The 12,001-nt window shown below is 38.8% G+C and overlaps 1 protein-coding gene across 1 annotated transcript in view; it reads right to left on the minus strand.

Annotated features, from left to right (window-relative positions):
* The window catches only part of LOC138754106 (phosphatidylethanolamine-binding protein 4), a 328,885-nt gene that overhangs the window by 286,188 nt on the left and 30,696 nt on the right, over positions 1 to 12,001 (minus strand). Inside the window, exons 2-3 of the mRNA XM_069917930.1 lie at positions 6,249 to 6,374; positions 3,080 to 3,218 (exon numbers count right to left, since the gene is read on the minus strand). Of these exons, the coding sequence (XP_069774031.1) occupies positions 3,080 to 3,218; positions 6,249 to 6,373 (264 nt within the window). The 5' untranslated portion in view covers position 6,374. The remainder of the gene's footprint in view (positions 1 to 3,079; positions 3,219 to 6,248; positions 6,375 to 12,001) is intronic.

Raw genomic sequence — 12,001 nt, forward strand, 5'->3', positions numbered from 1 at the left:
GAATCTAAGATTCTAAGAATAATCCTTATTCTTTGATTACTATAGGCTGTTATACACTTTGAGACAATCTAAAGTCTAGAATGGCATATGCAGTTAATGGACCAGGAATCCTCAGTATTGGATTAATAATCCAAAGAATAAAACTCAAATACCGCCTGATAACTATAGAATTTAAATTCAGTTAATAATCAAATTAAAATAAAACAAAAATAACACTGGACATCAAAGAATTTGCTTCCTGAACCCTGCTGAATGTATTTTATGGATTTTGGGATGTTGGTTATAAAAAGCACCATTCTTCATATACAACCTATTTTTGTGATTTCCTGACATATTTTAAGTCTACTTCAAGCTACAAAAACATGAAGTGCAACATGCCTTTGAAAATTAATTTTCTGCAGTCGCACTCGGACTTCTTCCCTGCTGATGTTGGTGCAGTTAGTGACTAAAATGGTGAAAGGTTTCATCAGAAAATTGCAATCATGGAAAAGAGGTATCAGGGCAACTGGAATCCATCAATGCTGACTGACTATTGTTGGACACTGATACAAGAGGCATCAGATGCTGAGTACAAATGAAAATCAGTGGCAAAACATTTTTGGGTCAGTTGAACTAACACAATGTGTCAGCATCATTATGTGATTGAACATGCTATATTCAATAAAAGTTAATTTAATGTTTCCCCAACTTCCTACATCACACATGTCAAACTCTGGCCCGTTATATTTGGCCCGCAAGATCATTTCAAAAATGTATTAGAGTGTGTAATAATTATTGGGGAGGGTATAGTTTATTTAGATTACTGATATTGTATTGCAATTTTATTATTTTATTCTTAATTTTTTTTAATGTAATCCTATATGTTATTCATGTTATAAAATCTTAAATAAAGTTTAAAAAAAATGTATTAGAGGTGGCCCGCTGGCCGCCGCGCCAGTATAGCGCATGCACAGTAATACAACAAATCCCAGAATGCATTGGCGTCAGCCCGCTAATCGCCCCCACCTCCTCTGTTTACATTGCAGGGTCTCACCGTGGACTCTGGTTTTGGGGCCTGGCCAGTGTCAGGGGAAGCCAAGGCCGCTTCCCAGCGCCCGGAACTGGAGGCCCACTCCCCCTCCCTGCCGCAGGCCGACCCGCGACTCACGGTGACGGGGCCGCTGATCCCCCAAGATGCCACCCTGCAGCGAGAGCCGATGCCCCCGCACTGTCTTTGTCCAACCCGATCGCCCACACACAGGCCTGAGTAAGTATTATGAACTTTAATCTCAGGATAAAACGATCTTCCAATAGTTTCATGTCACAGTGATAAATATATTCCTGGTTAAAAATGGTCCTGCACCTGGATACAAGCTCATTAGGCATAAAACTTGAAAAGTGTGTAAATCAAAGGATATCTGTACCAATGGAAAAAAGGGCATGGCAAATAACCCTGCTAGAGTTCATGCCCACAAACAGTCACCCATTTGATTGTTTCAGGAATCATGTTATTCTCCCACATTCTCAATAGCCCTCAGATTTTACTATTCGACAGCACACTAGCAACATTTGACAAATCCTCTATAGAGAAATATTATTTATTGAATATTTTATTTCTCATTTGTTAATGCTTCTGGAAAGAGTTTATCCAAAACTATTATTAAACCTTTATTTTAATAAGAAAAAGTTTAACATTACATATGTTGAAAGAAGAGAAAACATGCAGATGTTGTTGAAAATTTTCAATAAATATTTAGTTCGGCCCTCGACTTAGTCCAAGTTTTTAATTTTGGCCCTCCGTGAATTTGAGTTTGACACCCCTGTCCTACGAGATACAGCAATTCTGAAATTATTTTTTGTGTTCAGCTCGAAGTTATCAGTCATAACCCCTATATTTTTTTCCAGGAAGCAAACCTTTTGGAAAAAAATTGTCTAGTGTTATTCGTCTTTAACGATAAGATTGTTATCTGAAGACATTGAGTTTATTAATGCCCCTCAGAGGAGGAAGCCTTTGTTGCGTCTGGAGGAGGCTCCCTGCCATTTGCTGGAGGTCACATGACCTTCCCGGGAAGTCACATCACCTGTTAGCACTGTACTCTTTGTTACACTTAAAGTTACAAAGTTATTGATAATGTTACAAACTGCCAGTTAAAATTGGGCTCAGACCACAGATCAGTGTGCAAATCACTCAGCGTCCTCATTGGCTAGAGTCCTATATTTTGCACCAGCATAGAGGACCCTCTCTGTCTTGTGGTGCTAGCCCCAGACACCATTCCGTGTCAGGTTGCTGCTGCAGTCATTGCTTGGAAGGGTTGCTGAAGCCGAGCCGTGGTATTGCTAGAGCTCAAATTGCTAAAGATCAATACTGGCAGTAGAGCCGCTCCTCTCAACTGATCAGGGGTCTGAGAGTTGCAAATACCCCTATGGGTACAGTGGTATCAGATCCACCTCCCCTTATTCAGGGGTGCGGGAGGGTGTGTATCACTCCTGTTTATAGGAATGATTGCATCGCCTGTGTAAATTAATACTTGTGTACTGTCTAATGTTCTTCCGTTTGTCTCCCGTTACGATTGGTTCCCACACTCTCTTATAAATTGTCTCTCTTATTAATTGCTGTGTTAATAAAGTTAGATTTGATTGCAAACTCGACTCTCTTTGAACCAGACTCGACTCTCTTTGAACCCACCAAACCTGACAATATTTCAATAAAACAACCTTCTATTCTTACCTGGTCTGGTATACATGTGATTCCAGATCAACAACAACATGGTTGTTGTCTTTAATATCAGGCAAGTATATACAAGACCTAGCACCCACTTTGTTCAGGGGCAGTGGTGGATGTGTAATAAATGCTGGCAGAGTCCATGTCCAGAAACACAAATAAATATAAAGATACAAATTTACTTTGTTCTCTGCCATCTTTATCAATATGTAATATTAGGAGCACAATCTTATAACTCTAAAATTGCTAATGAATTGCTTATTTTAGTTTTAATCTAATGAAAGTTTTACTTTACAGACTACTTTTTACATGGAATAGCTTTAAAAAGCAACAGCAAGCTGACATTCAAGCAAAGACGCTTTTATTGCAACATTTTACCTCTTTGGCTTCAGGAAATTTAATACTCGGTTCACCCCATTCTTCACTCAGATGTTTTTGGAATTGATGGCATTTTGGGATGATAATACAGGCTGCATTTCCCAATTCTGGATAAATCACTTGGAGGTTTTGCCTGGAACTAAACAATTTTTAAAAAATAAATATTGTCAACATAATGCAAGATGTAAAATATCTTACATTTTAAGTCAAAATACAATGCTGGAGAAACTCAGCAGGTCAAAGATTGAACTTTATATAGCAAAGATAAAAAAATAAAGGTTGAAATTTGCCAGGTAAACCTGCCGGTGATTCCCAGCTGCAAACCTCTTTGGATTCCACATGAAGTCTGATGGCAAAACAGCTTACCAAGATTCCCCAAAACTGATGCTGGGGATTCTGCACCAGGTTAAATTTAATACATGATTAACTACCCTATCCACAGTGATGTAGCGGTTACTGCAATACCTTTACAGTGCCAGCGATTGGGACCAGACTGGGGTTTGAATCCCGCACCGTAAGGAGTTTGTACATTCTCCCCATGTCTGCGTGGGTTTTCTCCAGGGGTTCCTGTTCCCTCCCACCATTCAAAACATACCAGCGGTGTAGGTTTATTGGGTGCAAATTGAGCGCCATAAACTTGTTGGTCAAAATGGCCTGTTACTGTGCTGTATGTCTAAATTTTTTTCTTAAATTAAAAATATTCATTTGGTTCAAAGATATTTTTCCTTTCAAAAACCAAACGACAATATGATTTTTTTTAAGAGCCCTAGTACTGCAGCTTTAGAAATAGATTCCAACATTTTCTGTAAAACTGATATCCAGCCAAGTGGTCCACAAGATCACTTTTGGTATGCTTCTTTCTTGAGTTGTGGCAATATAATCCTTAGTTTCTAATCTGTTGGGACTTCCAGTGTATCGAGGTTTTATTTGTTTATGATTATAGTAACTTTTCAAATTTGATAGGATGAACTGTTAATTTCAATTATTTAATCCAAGCACAATTCCCTGTTGATTTATGTACCAACAAGCATTGGACTTGCAGCTTTTAAGGGTGGAAATCCTGAAATACTATGTAAAGCACGTCTGTACCACCTAGTGCCATATATTAGTTACTACAAGTACTTCCCCTCAGAAAATGATAATAAATATGTTTAAAAATGTAGTTTTCTCTAACTAAAATCTGAACACATTATATCTTGAAAAATGCAATTTCAAGGTTAGATGGCAAGAGTGACCCTTTTCAAATTGGAACTGCAGACATCTGCAAAGGTCACCTTGCTTACATGATAGATGCTCATTTCCTGAATTCCTTCAAGAAATATCGATCACTATCTAATGTGGACAGACAGCTATTGTACGAGATTGTTTGCAAATAGCTAAACAGGTGCATTTGGAGATGAATTTTCTAGATTTTATCTTCCAAATTAGGTTTGCATGCTTCAGGCCTTATCCAGGAGATCACAAAATTAGGGGAGACAGGAAGTATATATACATTTTTTGATAGACAGAGGATAACAATTGCAATTTACACGTAACAATTTTAACTAATTTTTTTTTTTTTTTATACACATTTTTTGTTGTTCATGCCACCAATGTGTATTAGCTGTGCACTGATTTGATTTTTGTTTCATGACTATGTATTTAAAAACAAAACCTGAAAATAAAAATGAGAACCAATAACTTATTACAAGGATATACATTTAACTATGAAGGCAATACATTGAAACACTGGAATTTTAATTGGGTATATAAATTATTAGGAAAGTCTAAGAATAGCTTTGAGAATGCGCTGCCAAGAATGCACCTGCAGAAGCGGATTCAGACCTGTGGGATAGTCGTTCAGGTGGCAGGGCTGAAAGCGCAACGCTGGCCACCTGAAAGGGACAGCTGCACGGGAGGCATCTCGGAGTGCACTGTAGCTCCTGTCCCTTCGGACTGTCAGGTTTGGGGCGGCTGGCGCGGGCCATCAGTACTGGGGTGGCCAGTGCGGGCTGTCAGGTAGTGAAAGAGATTTCATAGAATTCCCTTTGAAGAGAAGAGGACTTGTTTAGGGTAAGTATCCCTCAAAGAGACTTTGCAGTGGAGCAGCTGAATGGAAAGTTTGCTGTGTTGATACTGTAATACACAAAAGTACTGGAGAAAGAGCAGGTCACACAGCATCTATACAAAGGCAACCCTTTGCTTGCTGCAGGTGCTGCATGACCTGCTGCGTTTCGCCAGCACTTTTGTGTATTGCATACAATCATAATATCAATATTTGGAAAATTGTTTTCAATAACCAGGGAAATGGAAATGAGGTATCACAAATTTAAAAGAAGTATAAATGTAAATGAAGTTTATAAAAACTTCGCCATGGAGATTACAGCATTGTACAAAATTAAATTTAACACTTTAGATTTGGAGGTAAAAACACCAATGCAAACTTCTAGCATCCGATAGCCTGCTTCTATGCTGTGGTAAAGACATACATTTACTTCCTCCCAAAACCACTATAATCAGAGCTTGTCAAGTTACTAGGATTTATTAAGAATGTCTATTGTTTTTAGTGCCAATAAAAAACAAATTTTCCAGAAAATCTTCAATTTCATGTTACATTATAAATATTGCTAGCCACTAGAAATGTCAACACATCATCTAAAATTATGGAAATTTAACTTTTTTTCCAGTATCTCAACTGTGGAATATTTCTGTAGCAGAAATGGAATTCAAATTAGAACTAATATCCAAATGAAGGCTAATTTATAAAGGTGCACATAAGCTCTCCTGTGGTTTTGGGATATTGTAACATAGGAAATCTCAGACTATGTGTGCAGAGATTCACACATCTCACACGTGCGCTCTCCCACTTTGCAGAGCCTCACTCTGCACTTCACCACTCTGGGAATCCATTTTTTTTTCCAATGTTACAAGTTTACCATCAGTCCTCTTCTTTTTCCTCCATCATTCATCTGCTTCTCTTTCCTTTCAGCATTTTTGAAAGTAGTACTGCCTTCAATTCAGATGTTAGAACAATGCAATGGTAACATGGCTGGAAATGTTCCACCTGTGGTTTGTGACAATGTCATATACTCTGTCATGCAATGTCAATAAGAAAGAGGTGGTATGAAAAAGCTCAACTTGCCCAACAATGGTCAACTTAATGTCCAATCAGATCTTTGTTTGTGCTTGCCTGCAAGTACTACTGTTGCCGCTGTTTTCAATTATACATATTGATTCTTCCTCATTTATTGAAGAGTCTGCCTTCCAATGAGAAAGAGCATTCAGCCCAAACAGCAGATATACAAGCTGCTTCATCCTGAAAAATCAAACAAATGTCTATTATTCTGTGATTTTTGGAACTCTGAACCTCATTGCTTGTTGCACATGTTACAACTTATTACACATTTACAAATTACAGAATAATTTCTTAAAAATACTTTTTAGGAAGGTAAATTTATTTTTTCTGTCAGTGGCTCACTCCATAATGGTTTTTTTTTTCTGTTTTACTTTTTTTTTAATCTCTTTTCACACAGGAGTAATACATGAAAGTCTGCAAACACTGTGGTTGAAGTAAAAACACAATGCTGGAGAATCAGCTGGTCAAACAGATAGGTGCCTATATTTTGCTTATACCTTGATGAAGGGCTCAAGCCAGAAACGATGGTTATTTATCTTTATCTTTGCTACATAAAATGCACTGTTTGACCTGCTGAGTTTCTCCAGCATTGTGTTTTTTTTTCCTTTTCACCCATAGTTTTGGTCAGCTTTGCCGTTTCTTTTTCTAATCATTCCACCGATTAATACTCATATCCCCATCCAAACACAAATCAGACCCAAAGCTGTTTATGTTTTTTGTGCATTTTGAGATAAATGAGCATGAGAAGCCCTCAGTGTTCTGTCTCAACAATTACTGTCCTGTCACACTCACATCCACCGTCATGATGTACTTCAAGAAGCTAGTCATGGAGCTCATCAAGGCTCAGCTGTCTCCCTCACTGGACCTCCTGTATTTTGCATACCATCCCAACCGATCTAAAGATGACGCCGTTGCCACCACGCTCCACCTATCCCGCACCCACCTGGAAAATAAAGACTCATATGTTGAAATGGTGTTCATAGGCCAGCTCAGCATTCAACACAATTATTCAACACAATGATTAGGAAGTTGAACCTGTTGGGCCTAAACACCTTTCTCTGTAATTGGATCCTCAGTTAGTCCAGATCAGAAACAGCATGTCCAACACCATCACAATGAGCATGGGGACACAGGGGCATTGAATGTTTTCACACTTGCAAGGAACCATCTACAGGGTTAGGACTGCTCTACCTTCTTTCTACCTGTGACGTCATGACGCATTGAGCGATGGTGAACCTGCCCTAAATCCTGATCAATGTATTATGATCTTATATTTGAACATAATTAATCTTGCCCAATTATAACATAATTAAACTTTATGAACAACATAGCATGAGCCCTTCAGCCCCTGCTGTTGTTGTGCTGACCTACATAAGCCTTTATTACGGACCATTGGAAAGTGCTAGCAATAGCAAACAAGTTTTAAACAGCCTGGGAAAGTTGATATTGCTATAGCACACAATTAGAAAGTTGATAGTACTATCACGTACGGTTCATAAATACCGTGGGAAAAAGCGATGGCAGACCTGCCCTCCCAGAATTCTGTGCATCAGAGAAAAGGGTGTATGCACGACTGCATACATGGAGCATTCATAGAGGGATTTCTCTGCCGCACACCTTTCTGGGAAATCAGGTCCGCCATTGCTTTTTCCCATGATCTTTATAAATTGTGTGCTATAGCGCTACCAACTTTCCCATGCTGTTTAAAAATTGACCTTTATTGCTATTATCACTCGCTGCGACTTTCCCACAGCAAAGTTTATACCTTCATTTTAATGTTTTCTTCCTTTACATTCCTGTATTCACACAAAAACTTGGGTCCTTTCAATCTCACAATGCAATTGCCCATTTCACACTTACACGATTGCAATGCCGGCGTCTGCAGGTGCCGGGGATTGCACTGGGGTTGAAGCCATCAATCCTCAGCATGATGATGAGCTCATTTTGCTTTCACACTAAACACTTTAAAGGCTGATTGACCGTTAATTCCAGGGATCACTTGCAAATGTGAAAGGGACTATAATCTTGTAGACTTTTATTAAGTCAACTCTCTTCCTTTAGCTCCAAAGAGAAAAACCTTGCCTCCAAGGCACTTTTTCTAATCCAGGCAACATCCTGGTAAATCCACCCTTCCTGTAATGTGGCAACCAGAACTGAACACAATATTCCAAGTGCGGTCTAACTAGTTTTATATAGCTGAATCATTACCTCATGACTCTTGAGCTCAGTCCCTCTGACTAATGAGGCCAGCATTCCATAAGCCTTCTTAACCACACCATCAACCTGTGCAACAACCTAGTGAGAGCGATGGATTTGAACCCAACGTCTCTCCGTTCTTCCACACTGTAAGAAATCTGCCATTAACAGGAGATTGCATGGACCCTGTGCTCTCTGCAGGCTGGCAAATCACCAGGGAGGATGGTTTCCTGCCAAATGTTATAAAGAATTCAAGGATCTGTTAAAGCTCCTTTTTATGAAGGTGATGGATCAGGCAGCAGAGACTCATACCCTCCCAGAGTCTTTCTCACAGAGATTCAAAAAAAAGGCAGGCACCCATTGAATCCTGCTTCACATAGACCCATCTCTTATTGAATACAGATCATAAAATCATTGCAAAAGCATGGGCAACAGGTTGGCAGAATAGTTGCCGAAATTAATGAATCCAGACCAAGCTGGATGTGTAGAGAGGAGACAAATAATATAGCTAGATTGCTTAATATAGTACATCTGGCACAAACAAGGGTTGATGCAGGACTGGCTGTGGCACTGGGTGTGGAAAAGGCTTTTGACAGATTGAAGTGGGACTTTTTGTTCAAGGTAGTGGAGAAATATGGATTGGGTCAAACATTTATTAATTGGGTGAGGACATTTTACTGTAAACCCCAACCAAAAATTATTACAAATGGGCAAATGTCTCGAGTGTTTCCATTGAGCAGATCCAGTAGGCAGGGATGTCCATTCTCCCCAGCACTGTTCATACTGGCAAATGAACCATTGGCGGAAGCTAGTCGGAAGGATCCGGGCATAATGGAGTTCAGGAGGAACACAAAAAAAAAAACAACCTTTCTCGCTGATGATGTGTTACTATATTTGACAGACCCCGGGTGGGGTCATTGGCCAGGCTGAGGACCATGCTGGAGGATTATGGGAAGGTCTTGCAGTACAAGGTAAATCTGGACAAAAGTGAGATTATGACTTTGACAAATGGGAATTATAGACAATATCAACAGAGAAGTCATTTCAAATGGCCACAAGAAGGCATTAAATATGGCCACAAGAAGGCATTAAATATCTGGGGATAAAATTAGACAATTTATACAACTTATACAAACTTAATTATCTCCTTTTACTCCAGAAGATTGAGGAAGACCAGCTAGATGGAGGACTCTGCCCATCACACTGGTGGGCAGAGTTAACTGTGTCAGAATGAAGGTGATGCCAAGGCTCCAGCATCTTTTTCCAATTGTTACCCCGGGTTTTTTTTTAAGATGCTTAACAAATAAGATAGAAATGATAGAAGGTTCCTGTGGAACAGTAAAGTGGTTAGAATCTCCATGGAAAAAAAACTAACATGGAACTATAATTTGAGGGGTTTTAAATTACCTGATTTCAAAAAATATTATTGGGCACACCAGGCAAAGTTTATTGCCTCATTCTCTGAGGGAAGGCCTCCCCCTCCTTGGCACAAACTGGACTATATGTGGTAGATGAAAACATAGCAGGAGAGTTTATATATAAATGGGATACAAATTGATTTTTAAAAAACAAATAACCCCATACTAAAGCATATACTTTAGATATGGCAAAGAAGAGATCAATGTATTAGATTGAAAGTGGGATTATCTCCCTAAACGGCTTTGACCCAGAACAATTTAATACCCTTGACTCTGGGTAATAAAATCCTGGACACGGGGTGCCAGAAAGGGATCAGGTGTATCGAGGATTGTTACAATCAAAGGCAGCTTATGTCACTCGACCAGTTGAGGAACAAATACAATTTGTCTAATAGAACAATCTTCTGCTATCTGAAAGTAAGGGAAAAATTGGGATCTTCTATGACCCTACCTAAATGTAGTAATGTGGAGATTCTAATTCAACAGGGATGTTATGAATCCAGAGGACTCATCCTCCCTGTTTTTCGGCCACCTCTAACTCATATTTCTTCTAGTTTTTTTTTTAATTTCCTCTGCTTCATATATCCTCCATTTTTCATCCTCATCTCTTTTTTTCAGTTTGCTCTGCCTCATGTCCCTGCAATTCAAACTCCCGTTTCTCTTTCTTCTTCCACCCTCATTTCTCTCTTTCTACTTCCACATTCCACTTTTCCAATTCCAATTGCAATTCAAAAGATCTATCCTCCGGAAAATTGTCTGTCTTTCTCAACAAATTTTCCCTCACCTATATAATATTTCACTATAATCTTCTGTATTTGTATTTTCCTCATCAAATGCTTGACTTCAGCCAGCTTTAATTCCTTCACAATGACCATCGGTTCCTCTTTTCTTTTTCTCTGCAGCTCCACAGGTGATGGTTGTAACAAAAATGTTCTAACATCCATTGCTGCTGTTTTCCACACACACACACACACACAAGCTTTAAATTAGCTTGGAAAAAAAATTAACTAATAAATTGCAAAAACTCCAAAAGTTTAAGATCCCAAATCTCCAAATACTTCAATCCGAAAAGACGAGTCCCCAATTTGTTACCAGTCCAGAGGATCCCAAAACCCAGCAGCAATAGAAATTCACCAAGACAAATGGTTACTTAAACAAAAGTTGCTTTTAATTTTCTTTAAACATGAAAACAGGATCAAACTTTAACTTATTACTATTAACTTAACCCCCTTCTAATTTTAAGCGCACGTGTATGTAATGTGTATATGTTCAGGAAAGTTCTTTGATTCACAGTCTAATCTCACTTCTCCAGTATCAGGCAATTCTTAAACTGTGCACAGAATTTAACATTTATGAATTTTCACTATGCTCCAGTGAAAAGGGAAATGGTTAACACTTAGGAAGGTTCTATTTGGTTTCAGTGAGAGATTTATTGCTCATCGGACACTCTTCTTCCAGGTCATCATAGAGTTCCCCATTTCAGGAGAAACACTCTAACCTGCCATTTCCTTTTAAACAAAGGACTACAAGGGTTTTTCAACAGGCTGAACTCAGAACTCACAACCCGTCTTCAAAATGGGGTTTCCAACCAGCTTGTCATGTTGCAGCCTTAAAAGCCACTGAACTCTCTCTCTCTCTCTCTTTCTCTCTATAAAAGAGAAATCCTGTTGGTTCTATCCTCTCTCTCTGCTTGAAAAAACCAGAATTTCTTGCAAGGCTAGCCCAATCCTTGAAAGATCTTTATCAGCACTTTGAGCCTGGACTGTTTATTTGCACCTACCTTTTGAAATTACTTCCAAAGTAGTTTTCATTGTCTTTGCAAAGGCACTGGTATCTCAGTATTTCACTTTCAGCAAAGCTCTTGCATTTTAAATCAGATGTGGTGTTAGTCTACTTGAAGTGACCTACACTAAACAGCCCACAATCTCTTTTAAAGACATATTAATATATAATATAAAATATAATATACCCCAAGATTAATTACATATTCCAAAGTGAGGGCCTGAAGCTGGGCTTACAGAGGTCAAGGAAGAGATGGGAGATGGACTTTGGTACAACAATCAATGAAGAATTGTGGCAAGACCTTTGTCACGACAATGTGACTGGAGTCGTCAATGCCAAATACAGGTTGGTGCAATACAATTTCTTGCACCAGCTGTACCTCACACCTCAAAAATTACACAATTCAAAACC

The sequence above is a fragment of the Narcine bancroftii genome, chromosome 2 (assembly GCF_036971445.1).
Source record: "Narcine bancroftii isolate sNarBan1 chromosome 2, sNarBan1.hap1, whole genome shotgun sequence".
NCBI classification, from domain to species: Eukaryota; Metazoa; Chordata; class Chondrichthyes; order Torpediniformes; family Narcinidae; genus Narcine; species Narcine bancroftii.